Raw genomic sequence first — 16,606 nt, forward strand, 5'->3', positions numbered from 1 at the left:
TTTTTTGATAATGTGTTTCATGGATGTACATTACAATACAAAAGGAAAGATCTGTCAATACTTCTGTTTTAAAATAGGCTGCACAGTAGTACTTCTATCATTATGAACTTCTGTGCAATCAAATCTAAGATCTCTGATTAAATGGTGTCTATTTTTAAAGCTATATTTATGGGCTTTATGCCTTTATTATTACAGGACAGTAGAGGGTAGACAGGAACACATTTGATGGAGAGAGGGGGTCAGGATCGGCAAAGAACTTTGAGATGGGAATCAAACTTGGGTTGCAGAGAGCACAGTTGTGCTATATATTGTCGACAAAATGATGTCTATTTTTAAATCTTTAAGAGCTCAGTGGTGATATTTTTAATGTGGATGCTGTCTGTGATGTCTAGTAGTACATATCTAGAGTTCAAACACACGTCCTAAGAAATGCTCACTTAAATTTATTCACATGAATCACATTCCCCTCGAGTGAACTGAAGAAGCCAGTCAGACACTACCGGTTCTATAGTCATGTTTTTTATATGATTTGTGAATTTGGCTCTGGTATAAGTGCTCGTGAACACTACAATCCCATTATAATTCCCATATCACAATATAAAACTGCAGCAGCTAAGGCATAAAAACAACACCGTACCAACTCCACTGAAGTCACCGGAGACTCTGCAGAGCAATATCGCACCAAACAGAAACCGCGGGCCTACTCTGATCATCACTTGATAGTTTGCTGACAAGCAAACTCTATTAAGCTGTCTTCAAATATGCAAAATGATATGATTTTACAATGATTACATATTCACTTCCCAGCTGGCTGGCTCTGTGCAACTCCATTTGTCATTTACTATTGTGTCCAATTATATGATTAGCTCCAAACACTCCGCCACTTGGAGAGCTCTCGTGTGTTCCAGTGCACTGACTGATTCACAAACAAAGTCATTACAACATGTATTCACACATATCAAATAACAAACAGATGGCCATTGTGCGCCGGCTGATTTGTTTGTAACACGAGCTGCAGAAAAAAGGTAGTTTTTTGCTGGGCTTTGTTTAAGCACCGACTGTTTTATTCCCAGAGAGAGACATCTGGCTGCCGAGGCGGCTAAATCAACTCAAATGAAAGACAATCTTGTTTCCATTAATTTTTCCTGTGGCAAAAGCACTTGTTATGAAGATTCGAAATTACTGAGAAAGCTTCCAGATAATTCATCATATGGGCCTTAGAGAAGACTGCTGTTGCTCACAGAGTGCCTTTCTCCATTAACTTGCTATGATGTGTATCAGGTGGGGTGGCTGAAGTGTGTGTGTGTGTGAGAGAGAGAGACATTTACACTGCAAAACTTACAGTAGTGTAATTCTGTAGGTTTGGGCAAATTTTCCTAAACATATTAAACCAAAACCTAATTTTGCCGAATGTATGCACTGGTGCCAAAAAGATTTTGGATATTTTAAGTTACATTAGAAAGTCATAAATTCATTGCATTAGATGCTAAATATCAAACCAGTTGGCATCTGTGAAGAAATGATGTTAGAGCTTTCCACTTTACTAATTTTTAGAACTTGAATTTGTAAACTAACTGGTCCCATGGGGATTTTTATGTATGATGTTAGTTCCCTTTAAGTTCATACAGGTGTCCTAGTAGCCAGCAAAACGACCACAGGTGTAGTTATTGATATTAAAGACTGTTCAAAACAGAAGTTGTGGCTGAATTTAAGGACCCACTTTATATTAAGTGGCCTTAACTACTATGTACTTACATTTTAACTAATAATTTAGTACAATGTACTTATTGTGTACATACATGTTTTTACATTGTACTTATATTTAAAAAAAAAACCGACATGTAATTACATCTGTATTTAATTTATGTAATTACATTTATAATTACACTGTTGACCCATACTTTACACCTTAACCCACCCTTAAACTTACCCATACCTCCAACCCTCTCCCTAACCTTACCCCTATCCCACCTCAATACCAGCAAAAGTGTTTTACAATACAATATGAACACAGTAAGTACATTGTACTTATTTTTTTATGTAAGTACATAGTAGTTAAGGCCACCTAATATAAAGTGGGACCGAATTTAATTTAGTAGTGTGACACACTGCCAAGTGAAATGGAATAATGACAGGGGAAAAAAAAATAGACAGCGAGATTTTTAGAATGAAGGTCACTATAAATTTTCAGATTTTGATTTAAAATGATCAATAAAGATTGCAACAACATTTTTCTCCTTTGGACAAATACTAGTAATGTGCGTTAACAAAGTAAAAGTAGCATTTTGTATTTCATTTGGACTTTAACATGCCATATGAACATGTTCCACAAAGCTTGACGTTTCCCAAACACACCTACTGCTCCTCCATCTGCAGCTGAATGAGTCCGAAGTTGCCTTGTTAGACTGCTTAAGAAAAGCAGAATAATGTTTTTAAAGTACCTCAGTGTTTACAGTCTTCAGGAGTAACTGCTTGTTTCTGAATATTAAACTTGGATTGAAGACAATATTGAAGAAAACTATATATCAATTTTAATTAAGCTTAATCAAGTAAAGTGCAGGGTATACATTAAGTGTATCAGTATTTTATGCATAACAGATTGATAGTTTTTTACAGCATAATTTCTTCAGTTTAAAATGTAATCAGTCATCATCATTTTTTAAAATGTTTTTTTTTCATGTAAATTATCCTGCAATTTGGCATTTAAAAAAAAATTACAAATATTACATACAGTTTCTCAGTAAATATTAGGTCACAAAAGCTGCAACACATGAGGAGTGATTATAACAGAATTAGAAAAGAAACACTTAGATTGGATATAGCCACAGCATGTGTCTTTCTTCCCAAAGAAGAAATCAGTCCATCTGTCAGCAGTCACATATTTTATGGAAAGTCATAGAAAACATAGAGAAAATTATAATTGAATATTATTTAAAACTATAAGCAGATAGAATGACACTTTCAAGTGATTTGTTAACATTACATGACACCACCTGATGGTGATATTGAGATAAAGCACTGTAAGAGAAGCATTAATATGCCCTGGTCAGTAGCGCCACCTGCTGGCGTTTTATATACTACAGGTCAAGTTTACTGTCGTGCTGTGCCAAAATCCTGTTTCAGCTCGGTTTAAATTGTGATCAGCTTGCATTAAACAAAATGGTGCAGAATGTATGTGTGTGATGCATCTTTTTTTTTTTTTTTTTTTTATAAAATACCAAAATAATTTGAGATAAAGTGCTCTTACGTAATTTTCCCTTTTGGGGAAATTTAATTAGCATTCCATCCCACACTGAACGGTAGGATCTTGCTTTACACTTCTAAAAGGACCAAATATACATATGCACTCCTTTTGAACTAACCTCTTCAAAGACATTCGCTGTTACTGAAGATCATACTTGGTATGAATAAAAAAGCATGCTTAGCAAAAGACATGTTCTGCACAGATTGCACGAAGACTGCAAAGAAAGTTTTGCAATGCAAACTATTTCAAAGACCTTACAGTGATAATGTAACAACGCGGGGGAGGGGGTATTTTTTATAAATGAAGTTAAGACATTTTTTTTTTTTTTTAAGTTTAAGTTTAAGTAAAATTGCTCTTAACTAGAAATATTTGAGTAAGCCAACTATTAAACTACAACTATTAAAAATATAACAAATTTAGAATTGCCTGGTAATCTCAATTTAAATATGCTTAGTAGCAGAACATTTATGTAAATTCAATTAATTAGCTAATTCAGTAAATGCTAACTCGTTAATAGGTAAAGCAATGCTTTAATTAGTAGATTGCTGAATGGAGACACTAAAGAACATTTATAAACCAAACTAATGCTTCACCCGTTGCCATGATGGTATTGAACACTACTAAATCTCCCATAACATAATTTTACCTTTTACCCTTCATTTTCAGTTCATTAAATTCAAAACAATGAAACAATTCAGATTACTTAATATATTATGTCATTTCAAGTTCGAAATAATCATTCAATTAAATATAATTGAATTTGTTCAAAGTAAATAGTTTAATTCATGTTTGCCTTACTCAAACACCAATTCATTGTTTTGAGCACTCAGGTTTATATACAGTGCATCCCCATTCTGGCCTAATTGTTTTATATGCAAACAAGAAAACTATTTAAAATATCATAAATATTACATTATATATGGCTCTAACTGTAGCATCCCAATTTATAACTTGAATTTTACTCGATTTTAAAAACTCTTGATTTTTCAAATAGCCCACGTACTTGCAGCATGAAACACAACCACTGAAGAAATAGTTTGTTATATGGCGGTGTTCACACATAAAGTTACTATGCGGTGTGTGGTGACGCGTATTTGGCAGCAAAACTGATAAAAGTTTCACTTTATGCAAATGAGCAATGATGCAATGCAGCAGTCAATGAAGACACTTGAGCACATGTGATCCGTCTTGTGAGTTGACTGCATAATAAACTGCAGAGCTGCTGTTACTGTGAGCAGTTTCACTATTTAGTATAATCGTTCATCTTGATCTTCAGTTCTGTCATTTAATTTCAAACACTGATATGTTTACATTCAGTTTACATTGTTACCATCAGCTGTATTATTCCTCAGATCATGGCACTGGTCAGGTTGCTGAGCGAGCGAATGCTGTTGGTGTGAAGGCTCTTCCTGCGAACGCTCCTCAGGTAGTTTCTGTACAAGATCACGCTGATCACACGGTCCTGAAACTGCTTCGACACAATGTAGAAGAGTATGATGTCCAGCACTGTGCTGGCGTTCATCAGGAAGGTGGTGAAGGCCCCCCAGGTGTTGTAACCCCTCTCACTGCTGGCCAGCAGCATGGACACAAAACAGATGTGAAAAGGCACAAAGCACACCAGCACCTGAACGATCAGTGTGATGATGATCCGGATGGACTTCTGCTTGACTTTGGGCTTCAGTTTGGATGTGCGGCCGTGGATGAGGTTGTCCACAATGATCATGTAACAGCCCACCATGATACACACCGGCACCAGGAAGAAGAAGATGATACGCGTGAAGTTGACGGGATTGTCGCGGCGCAAGTAGATGATGTCGTGCATCTTGATGCACGTGGTATAGTTTGTGTTGCGGTCAGGGTCTTCCTCCAGGAAAACAAGTGGAGCTGTGCTGCCCAGGGTCATGATCCAGACTCCCGCACAGGACAGCAAGGCTTTACGGACGCTTTTTAGTTCTCGAGTGTGTCGTGGCTGCACTATGGCCACATAGCGATCTGTGCTAATGAGGGCGAAGAGCCACAAGGCCAGGCATGGATAGAGCACCGTTATTGCGGCGTTAATCCTGCAGAACACGTCTCCGAAGGGCCAGTAGTCTTGACTGTAGTAGAACATTCGAAAAGGCAGCAGTAAGATAAATATCAAGTCCACTAAAGCGACATTGATCATGTAAACTGTGATGGAGTTCCGTCTTTTAGTGGTCAAGGCAAAGACCCAGAGTGCGGTCAGGTTGACCACTGTGCCTATGATGAATATAATGCCATAAAACACTAGGCTAACAGTCCGGTACACTTGAGGGGCAGGGTCTTCCATGATGTCTGGCGAAGATGTGTTATGATCCATTATGGTTTGCCTGATTTGACCATAAAAAAAGAAACCAATGTAAAACATTAGTTTTTGATAACTGTTTCGAAGTTAAAAAAAAAAGTTATAGACCTTAGTCAGGGTAGCACTATGCTTAATTTGTGACAGGAATGAAAATGAAGCTGTGAGGGATAGAAGTACAGCTTGCTCAATGGATTGTACCAATTGTTCAGCTGATGAACCATCCTTCTAAACTAGACAAAATGTCATAAACGGTTTTGAAAGTTTATACATTGCGTGACATTGTAAAGACTGTAAGTCTAACCCTGACAGCCCATTTTCTTCCCTATAAAATTCGTTATGGCCTCTACACTAAGGCCTAATCAAACTTATCTTACAGTTGTAACTTATTTCTAAAAACTCTGTAGTATTATTATTATAATTTTTTTATTTTTTTGTAGTTTCTTGTAATTGTGACCTTGTGTGTTGCAAAAGTGATTTTATATCTCACTATGTGACTCTATCTTATTTTAAACTCACAATGTTTTTACTCAATTTTATTTGTATTTTTTTACTTACACCAAATAGAATAGTAACAGAAACATATATAAGACTTTTTTACATTTAGGAAGATGTTTTAAAGGAATAGTACAAAAATAGTACAAAAAAATATATGTAATTTCAAACATTTAAGCCTTTCTTTTTCAGTGTAGAACAAAACAATAGTCTTAAAACAACATGAGGTGAGTACATGATGACTGAATTGTCATTTTGTGGGAAACATCTTTGTAAGACATACCACTTTTTCTTTTTGAGGGTTAGTAAAAAAAAATTTAAGACGTGTTTTAAAAAAGAGAAGTGAAAGACAGTCCTTCTCAAATATACAGTAAGTGTTAAGGTACAAAAAAAGAAAAGAAAACAAAAAAACTAACAAAATGTTAAATACTAGTCTGTATACCAATTTATCAGATAAAGGAAGAATGCTACTTCTACTACAATTCTTAGTTATTTATTGTGAATCAGAAATCTGTGCAGTATTCATTTACATTCATCAGCAGTCATCCTGTAACCCAAAATGATCAATCTACAAAAGTTTTTGAATATATAAACTGCTGATAAATGTTCTACTTAACTATTTAGCTTCATATAGAAACCACATTTGATCTACAACATAGTCTTCTGATATGACTGGCTGTTTGTAAAACCGATGAGTTTTCAATGGCCACATTTTGTTCTACAAGATTACAAAGTAAAAAATGTAAAGGTACCAACCTCAGAGATCCATGTTGTTGGCATCGTAACTGTTCTGAGGGCTGTACGGTGGTTGACTATAATGTGCCCTCGCAGCCGAGCTTCGATCTAACAGAGGAAGTCATGAAGCAAGTGCCTTTATTTAGATTAGAATTTTTCTTTTGGTTTCTGTGAAGCCCCTTCACTTCCTGTAAGACATGTAGTGATGGAGAATATATCTCAATAGCAAACACTATGTCATATGCCGTTTGAGAGCAGTGGAGAAGTAAAGATGTGACAGGTTTGGGTGCTGGTTATTGATTGGGAAAATAGGGTTTGTCACACAGCATTAGCTCTCTTGGGAGCAGCACACAGCAGGTGGCAACAGAAGGCATCTGGTGTTGAAGAATTTTAATTAAACACAGGATGCTGAGGTTGGTGGTGTATAAACAGGAAATGAGATCTTTGTAATGTAGGTTTGAGACAGCATCTCATCTTAAAGGGGTCATATGACGTTGCTAAAAAAAAAATGTGTATTTGGTGTAATGAAATGTGTTTATGCAGTTAAAATTAGTTTCCACATAACATACATTACTGTTTCTCCTCTATGCCCCGCCTTTCTGAAATCAATTTTTACAAAGCTCATCGTTCTGAAAAACAAGGTGAGCTCTGATTGGCTAGCTATCCAGTGCATTGTGATTGGCCGAATACCTCAAGTGTGTGACGGAAATTTTACACCCCTCACATACTGTGATGTTGTGTCCAGAACAACGAGACAAAAAAAAAAAAAAAAAAAAAACCCATCATAAACGAGGCATTTGTAGCATCCAGTGGGGACATATTTACATATTATAATGACTTATACTGTTGTTTTATGTGTTGTGTTGTGTATCGCACTGCATAAACATAAAACCATGTCTGCATCTGTGATCGGAAAAATAACAAACAAGTGCTACTCTACACTGCTCAAAACTCACATTTGAATCATAAGTAGCAAATTCTTTAAATATGAAAACTTACTTACAGGCTGTGAGTCAGAAGCGCCACTCTGTCCTTGCAAAAATGTGAATTTCTACTTTATAGAAACAGACACCGACATTGTAGGCAACTCTCTCAGGAAACAGTCCTCGTCCTCCATAAAATGCACTGCACACATCTGAATATTTGTGTTGAACTGTTCTGGAACAGTGTTGTAAATACAACTTAACCACTGATTTCTAATAGTGAAAGTCCTGACATTTGCCAAGTATGCTAGCCTATACTCAGAATTGGTGCTCTGCATTTAACCCATCCAGGTGCACACATACAGCAGTGAGAAGTAGGGATGGGAACCGAAAACCGGTTCTTATTCAGAACCGGTTTTGTTCTTTGAAAAGAACCGGAACCGTGAGCAATTTCTAAGTTTTGGTTCCGAAAACGGTTCTGGTGCAACATGTGACCAAGCGCTGTGAGCAGCCTTTTGCCGTATTCGGCGTTTCCCGTAAAGCAGCGGTTCTCAATTGCAGTCCTCGCACCCCACTGCTCTGCGCATTTTGAACGTTTCTCTTGGCGCTTCAGACATTTGTGCTATTCGAACATACCGTATTTTTCGGATATAATTCGGATATAATTTGCACTTGAGTATAAGTTTTTTGATAACTGTTTAAGAGTAAAAAAAAAAGGTATAGACCATAGTCAGGGTAGCACTATGCTTAATTTGTGATCAGGAATGAAAATGAAGCTGTGAGGGATAGAAGTACAGCTTGTTCAATAGATTGTACCAATTGTTCAGCTGATGAACCATCCTTCTAAACTAGACAAAATGTCATCAACGGTTTTGAAAGTTTATACATTGCATGCCATTGTAAAAACTGTAAGTCTTTCGAACTAAGTATTCAAACATACCATATTTTTCGGACTATAAGTCGCACCTAAGTATAAGTCACATCAGTCCAATAATACCTAATGATGAGGAAAAAAACATAAGTCGCACTGGACTATAAGTCGCATTTATTTAGAATCAAGAGAAAACATTACCGTCTACAGCCACGAGAGGGCGCTCTATGTTTTCAGTGTAGACTATAGGAGCACTGAGCGGCACTGAGAGTACCCTCTTGCGGCTGGAGACGGTAATGTTTTCTATTGGTTAATTTCTCTTGGTTAATTTCTCTCGGTTCATGTCAAATTTATTTTGATAAATAAGTTGCACCTGATTAGTCGCAGGACCAGCCAAAATATGAAAAAAAGTGTGACTTATAGTCTGGAAAATACGTTAAGTGCCCTGCGAAGTGGACACCTCGGGATATTCAGCCATGATTCCAGTTCGAAACGAACTTAGCTATATGTTCCAATCAAAGTGCATTGAAGTGTGCAAGACGTGAATTTAAATTGTATTGATTTACAGAGGTATATAATGTCACAGTTGTCCATGTTTAAAGATGCTGCACAGCACAAATCAGTGAATGAATGTTTCGATGTGAGGCAAACTCCAACAGATTTACCCTGCTCAGGGAGTAGGGAGCAATGAACAATTGGAACACGGTTCATGCACGGAGTTCATTTCTAACGAGCTGATTATCTGAATCAGGTGTGTTAAAGAGAAACGTGCAAAATATACAGAGCAGTGGGGCGCGACGACTGGAATTGAGAACCGCTACCGTAAAAGATGTCACGAACCGGATAACATACACGCCTCCCTGCCTCTTTAATTGCCGAACACATTGTTTCCCACGACTGTATGTGCACTCGCGCCTTTGATAACTGCACATCGTTCTGTCTGACTGTACATCTAACAGCAGCGCGCTGCACCTGACGCCACTAAATTACATTATATTTGTCCCATATTGTCATTAATATACATACTGGCTTCAACTTGGACCACTAAATAAATAGACTGCTATTGTTATGCAAGTATGAGGGTTAGATTATTTAGTGTACAGGTCATTTCAAGAGTGATAAACAAAGTGATAGAAAATATTTATTTAAATGCATTTTAAATTTTTACAAATGCGGAAACCACTCATTGCATCACACCATCTCCTGACTGCATTATTATTTGTAAAATAGGGACTTTATGGAGAGTGTGTATATATGGTTAAGTTTAACCGTTTATATTTCATTAATTAAGGGAAATTAACAAGTGTCTCAGCCCTCAAGGGACTATTTGGCCAACAAGCTTATTCCTGCTTGAAAAGAAAAACGTTATTTATCGTGTAAAAAACATAAACTTTGAAACACATGCTGATTGATGGACTAGCATTACTCAACATTACTTACTACCTTCCAGCAATGCTATATTCAGTGAAGGTAAAATAGTAAAAACATAGTTCATTTACATGAAACCTGAAGCCAAACCAGAAAATTTCAAAAAAATACCCCACCCTACTTATGAAGATCTGTACACTGTAATATAGGTTGCATTTTGACATTGCCAACCTTTAAATTAAGTTGACAGTGAGTAATAAATAGTATTGAGCATTGAGTAGTTGAGTATTGTGCATTTTTCCTTACCACTATTTCTTAATAATTGTTTAATGATTTTAATGGAACCGGAATCAGAACCGCAACCGTTGAGACTTGAGAAAGTGGGCGTTTATCACCTTGTGGGTGTTTTCAAACTGCTGGGTGTTTCTAAATCATACAATCAAAATGATCCCCCTTACCCAACCCCACCCCTAAACCTAACGTCACTATGATGTCAGCCAACCAGGTATCATGGTGTATAAACACCCTGATCTGGTAACTCCCATTACTTTCGTGCAGAGACCCTTGGAACCGTTAGGTGGAACCGGAACCAGAATCAGAACCTGAAAATTTCTAACGATTCCCAACCCTAGTGAGAAGTGAACACACACCTGGACCAGTGCCCAGGGAACAACTGGGGGTTCAGTAGGGGTTGGCGGATCGATCTAAATATCGATAGTATCGATGCCAACACTGGTATTGGTATCAGATCGATACATTTGTAATTGAATCAATATTTTAATTTAAATATCTCTCCTCCACATTCATTATACTTTGTTCATGTCTTCCACCTCTACAATCCTGAGCAAACGCTGCTTTCACATCCTGGCCCACTTTGCTACTCCTCCCCCTCCTGCTGCTCCTCTGTGATTCGTTGTTGTGTCGTCACATGACTCCGAGGAGAAGCGATCTGAGTGAGTCGAAGCTGATAGCACATTGAATGAGAGATCAGGATGGCCGAGAGGAAGAGAAGCGTTGTGTGGAGCTATTTTACGGCACTAAATGATAATAATGCAACTTGTGATATGTGTAAAAAAAAAAAAAACGAGAGGTTTTTGTTATTCTTTATTTATTTATTTTTTTAAGTCTGTAAAGAATTAATTATACAGTGCCTAATAACTAATAAATAATGTATTGACTTCAATACATTCATAAAAAAAAATATTGCTTCTAAAGAATTGATCATTCATTCACCTCAGAAATAAAGACATAGTGCTCTCCCCTACACAAAAGCATTTTATTTTTAAGTAAAAAGTATCGTATTGGTATCAGTAATACTGACCATATATGGATTTGGTATCAGATCGATACCAAATTTTGCAGTATCGCCCACCACTAGTGTTCAGTGCCTTGCTCAAGGGCACTTCAGCCATGAGTATTGAAAGTTTAAGAGAGCACTGTTCATTCACTCCCTCCCACCTACATCTCCTGCCAGCACTGAGACTCAAACCTGCAACCTTATCTGGTTACAAGTCCAACTCTCTAACCATTAGGCCACAGCTACCCCAAAACTGTGTCCTCTTTTGGAAATCCAAACAAAGTATTTCTACAGTGGCTGAGAGAGCTCAATGCGCTTGCAACTTCAGAAAACACAAGCAAATAGAAAAAGCACCAGCAAATCAAGAAAACATCTTCATTAATTTGACAACACATGCACAGCAAATGCTCATAACACAACCAAATAAAGAAACACACTGCACATACCCAGAACACAATCAAATAAAGAAATGCAAATGCTGACACCATAACCAAATTTAAAAAAAAAAAAAAAAAAAAATATATATATATATATATATATATATATATATATATATATATATATATATATATTTTTTTTTTTTTTTTTTTTTTTTTTTTCTTGAAGTGAATTTTGCAGTGCTTTATTTGATGTGTTGTGAGCACTTGCAGTGTGCATGTTGTCAAATTGAGGAAGCTGTTTTCTTTTTGGAGAAGAAGAAGAAGAAACTAGAGGTTTTATGATTGTTCAACTATTTTGATTACAATCATCCTAAAATTGCTTTTATTACTTGTTGCATTTGATCGGATGCTCCATGCCATGCTTAGCTCCTCATTTTGCCTCAGTAGTGCTTGGCTCCGTAATCGCTGCTTGCATCTATATTTACTGTTGTTGTTGTTGTTCTGTGACTTACTTGTGGTGACAAAACCCACACGAGTGGAGTGTTCCAGCAGCTACACTACAGCCGGAAGTTTAATATTCAAACGTGTGAAAGAACGCACTTTAAAAACAGCAACACTAAAACACTGTAATATGTATAGTACATTCATATTCTCCATCAGTGTGTTCTGTTACTGTTACTTCTAATATTCGTGCCAATGTGACATGACACCTACACTGTACATCGACTGATTCATTCACCCTCGAAAACACCGCCTGACATTTCCTCTGCTCAAAAAAACGCCAACATCAGGAAGTCACTATAGTTTTAGCTTACCCATATGTGGAATACTGACAAACAATCATCGTTCTCTTAACAGTTCTGTAGTAGAAACCTGGGGATTTTTGTTTTTGTCGAGATTCTTGTGAAAGTAAAGAGAAATGAACTGTAAAATGAGGAACGTCTGCATGGTCTCTGAGTGCACGTAGACATTTTTTCACTTCCCCCCTATAAAAAAAAAGAGGAAAAAAAGGAAGTTCTATAAACAACAATAATTTAAATAATATAGACTTTTCTTCCCAGTTACATACACTCCTAAAAATAAAGGTGATTAAAAGGTTCTTCACAGTGATGCCGTATGGCCTGTGTATCAAAAGCACAGTTTTGAGCACCTTGAAGGAATGTAGTGGATGTATTAGATGGGTATCTGCCTTGTATTTTCTGGCATTTAGTCACATAGCCATTGAATATAACAAATATTAGAATGTTTTATATGAAGTTATGAAAGCACTCTTTCCATTGTAGGTATACTCATATAACGTAAGAGCTTGACAATACAAATGAGTGTATAGAATCTGGGCAATGCAAATAAGACTCCCAACATGCCTTATAAGCCGGTCACTTTTCATCCAAAAGATTAATGAATGAGTCAGTGTTTTTTTTATATATTAATGATTTCATTACCAACGCCATACATAGCATTATAGATTCTAGAGAAGTGAATATTATAGTTCTAGAGAAGGGACACCTGAATAATGATGTAATCTCATTGTTTGTGTAGACTTATATGGAAATATGAGATGAAGGCCATAGAGACGGACTTGAGATTCAGAAACTGAGGCACTGTGATCTGAGCTGTCATACATAACAAGTAATACATAATATTGTGTTAATTTTTAATGGGTTTTATCATTATGTTCCTGTAATACTAGGAGATAAAGGTAGATGGGTAAACAGATGATATTAATAAAGTCATTATTATAATTAGATAAAATAAAACATAGTTTGTTTTATAGACTTTTTTACTGTTTCAGACAGGGAATCTCCAGGCCTAAAAAGTTTAAAAGATTTTTCTATCTTTCTTATGAAGGTTCAGATTGTGTGTGTCCCTTTTCCTGTAAAACAATCATTTCAAGTAGGTTTGAAGCAACACAGCAACTTCCATATATTTTTGCAAAGTTTAGCAAACCACAACTCCCCCTGCATCTGCTGTTCTGCTTCTCTGGGGTCTTGGTCAAGTTGCCTCGTATTTGTCTTGAACTTTTTCCTGTTTTTGTCTGTGGTGTCACTGTAAAACTCTTTCACTTCACTTTAGAATCTAAACTATTTGGCCAGTTGTCATACTAATTATTTTCTACTAATTCATACTAATTATTATTTTTTACTTGTTGTGATTGGTTCCTCCAATCACAACAAGTTTTATAATGATTATAAACAAATAAATCTACAAACCTCTCTATATTAGCACTCTGGTTTTTCATCATGAACTGATGGAGCACCATGATATGATATGATAAGATATATCAATATAAGCATGCACAAAGTTCCCCATGTAAAAGGGAAGAAGTGACATCTGTTGCAGTGTTCATAATCTTCACGTTTGGCTTTGTGGCTCCCTCTTCTGGCTATTTATTGTTATTGCATTGAATTCAAAATTGACCAGGCTTTAAGATCTTTGTCAAGACTAAAATAAAATTTTGGACCAGTAACTGTGAATGGACAGATTATTATTATTATTTTTTTTAAGACTGGTCATAACTTTAAAGTCGGTTATATAAAATGTATATTCAGTTGAATCAGAAAAATCTTGAAATCTTGGCCAACTGAAAAGTATGAACATGAAAAGTATGTACAACACTAAATACTTAGTTGGGGCTACTTTTGTCTGAATTACTGCAGCAATGCGGCGTGGAATGGAGTCGATCAGTATGTGCCACTGCTCAGGTGTAATTAGAGCCCAGGTTGCTCTGATAGTGGCCTTCAGCTCTTCTGGATTCTTGGGTCTGGCATATCGCATTTTCCTCTTCACAATACCACATATATTTTCTAGGGGGGTTAAGGTCAGGTGAGTTTGATGGCTAATTAAGAATAGGTATACCATGGTCCTTAAAGCAAGTACTGGTAGCTTTGGCATTGTGTGCAGGTGCCAAGTCCTGTTGGAAAATGAAATCTGCATCTCCATAAAGTTGGTCAGCAGCAGGAAGCATGAAGTGCTCTAAAAGGTCTGTGTTGACCTTGGACCTTGGACCTCAGAAAGCACAGTGGACCAACACCAGCAGATGACATGGCACCGCAAACCATCACTGACTGTGGAAACTTTACACTGGACCTCAAGCAACGTGGATTGTGTGCCTCTCCTCTCTTCCTCCAAAGGAAATGCAAAATTTACTTTCATCAGAGAACATAACTTTGTACCACTCAGTAGCAGTCCAGTCCTTTTTGTCTTTAGACGCTTCTTTCAATTGTGTCAATTAATGGTCGTCTTTTGGACAACTGTCAAGTCAGCAGTCTTCCCAATGATCGTGTAGCATACAGAACTAGACTGAGAGACCATTTAAAGGCTTTGAATGTGTTTTTAGTTAATGAGCTGATTAGAGTGTGGCACCAGGTGTCTTCAATATTGAACCTTTTCACAATATTCTAATTTTCTGAGATACTGAATTTGGGATTTTCCTTAGTTGTCAGTTATAATCATCAAAAATAACAGAAATAAACATTTGAAATATATCAGTCTGTGTGTAATGAATGATTATAATATACAAGTTTCACTTTTTGAATAGAATTAGTGAAATAAATCAACTTTTTGATAATAGTATAATTATATGACCAGCACCTGTACTGTAAACAAACACACACACCCCACACAATGGCACCATTTCACCAGAGTACATTTGAACTCTTCGATTAGCCTGTATATTTTCTCAAGTTGATTGTTGTAGAAAGATTATCTTTTAGTAATACTAGCCACTACAACTTAACTTTTGAACTAAAGCAGGGTTGCCAACTCTTACGCATTTGGCATCAAACACGCTCCCTGGCTCTGTCTCATGCTCTCACTATGCCCATGTAGGCTAAATCTCATGCCAAATTGGTAACCCTACTTGCGAAATGAAACAAATACTCAGCTTTCAAATTTTGCATGTTTTAATACTAAATTCAAACAATAAATACCATAATGTGGCACTTAATTTGGCATTAATGTAGTGATTCAGAGCCATCGAAACACTGAGTTGCGACAAGCATCGATCTCGCCGGCATCGCCACGCAGTCACGTGGTTCATGGAGCTCTCCAAACAAACCAGCGTTGACAATACATTTTAATAGATATACGACAGCTTCATTATACAGGTATTTGCAGCTATTTCTGGTAAACATTACAGCATATTATGTATTGATTATTATGTTGATGGCATTTACTGTATCATTTTATCCTGGAGTGTGATGGAGAAGCAACATTAATATGGTTTTCTTAACCCTCGGATATTGCTTATAATGTGACCATACAGCTTAATATTTTTTTCAGTTAAAAAAGTTGTATAGTTTAGTTCAATAATTTCATTTAATATTTTGAGGAGTTCTTTTGTTACTAAATACTATTTGTACAATTATTATGGTCCATTAGCCTAATGACTTAAAATATATATTTATAATATTTATATTATTTATATAGAAATTAGTGTAGTATTTAAGGTTAAAAAAGAGAAAATGGTTTTAAATTCCAATGCAATTCGAGTAATTTTGTGGTAAAAAATAAATAAATAAAAACATTGTAATGACATTGTTTACCCACCAGGTAACTGTATGGCTCTCTACTAAATATATCTAGAATATTATAAGTCATACTTTCTAACTTATTTTTAAGTTCTTCATTTGAACAATTATTTAGACATGATTAAACACTAGATTTTTAAATGAGAAATTAAAAAAGTTAATAACTTGCATCCTTTTTTAATTATACTCGCACAATTACACACAACGAATGCTAGCAAATACTGAAATTAAATTAAACTTTTAAATGGTGCTAAAAATATTACAAAGTATTACAGTATACACATATTGATATTGAATCTACATTGAAATAACCCCCAAATAAAACAGTGTTTTTTACCCTGTGCATCCCCTAGTGGACAACAGAGATACTGTTGCTTTAGCAGGTACTTTTGTCTGTAAATAATTATTACCGTTCATTTCATTTACATTGACCCTAGTAATCTG

The 16,606-nt window shown here is 36.1% G+C and overlaps 1 protein-coding gene across 2 annotated transcripts; it reads right to left on the bottom strand.

Moving 5' to 3' along the window:
* Positions 1-2,064: 2,064 nt before the first annotated feature.
* Positions 2,065-12,578, bottom strand: LOC127965537 (N-arachidonyl glycine receptor-like). 2 transcript variants are annotated; one of them, XM_052566370.1, is made up of 3 exons: positions 12,449-12,578; positions 6,816-6,982; positions 2,065-5,592 (listed from the first exon to the last, which is right to left on the bottom strand). In XM_052566370.1, exon 3 carries the CDS (start codon positions 5,580-5,582, stop codon positions 4,593-4,595), a length of 990 nt encoding a protein of 329 aa, XP_052422330.1. In that variant the 5' UTR covers positions 5,583-5,592; positions 6,816-6,982; positions 12,449-12,578; the 3' UTR covers positions 2,065-4,592. The 2 variants fall into 2 exon arrangements, with proteins under 2 accessions (XP_052422330.1, XP_052422329.1); XM_052566369.1 differs by lacking the exon at positions 12,449-12,578 and having other exon boundaries at positions 6,816-7,144.
* Between the last annotated feature and the right edge of the window lie 4,028 nt (positions 12,579-16,606).

Source organism: Carassius gibelio, chromosome B9 (genome assembly GCF_023724105.1).
Source record: "Carassius gibelio isolate Cgi1373 ecotype wild population from Czech Republic chromosome B9, carGib1.2-hapl.c, whole genome shotgun sequence".
Classification (NCBI taxonomy): Eukaryota; Metazoa; Chordata; class Actinopteri; order Cypriniformes; family Cyprinidae; genus Carassius; species Carassius gibelio.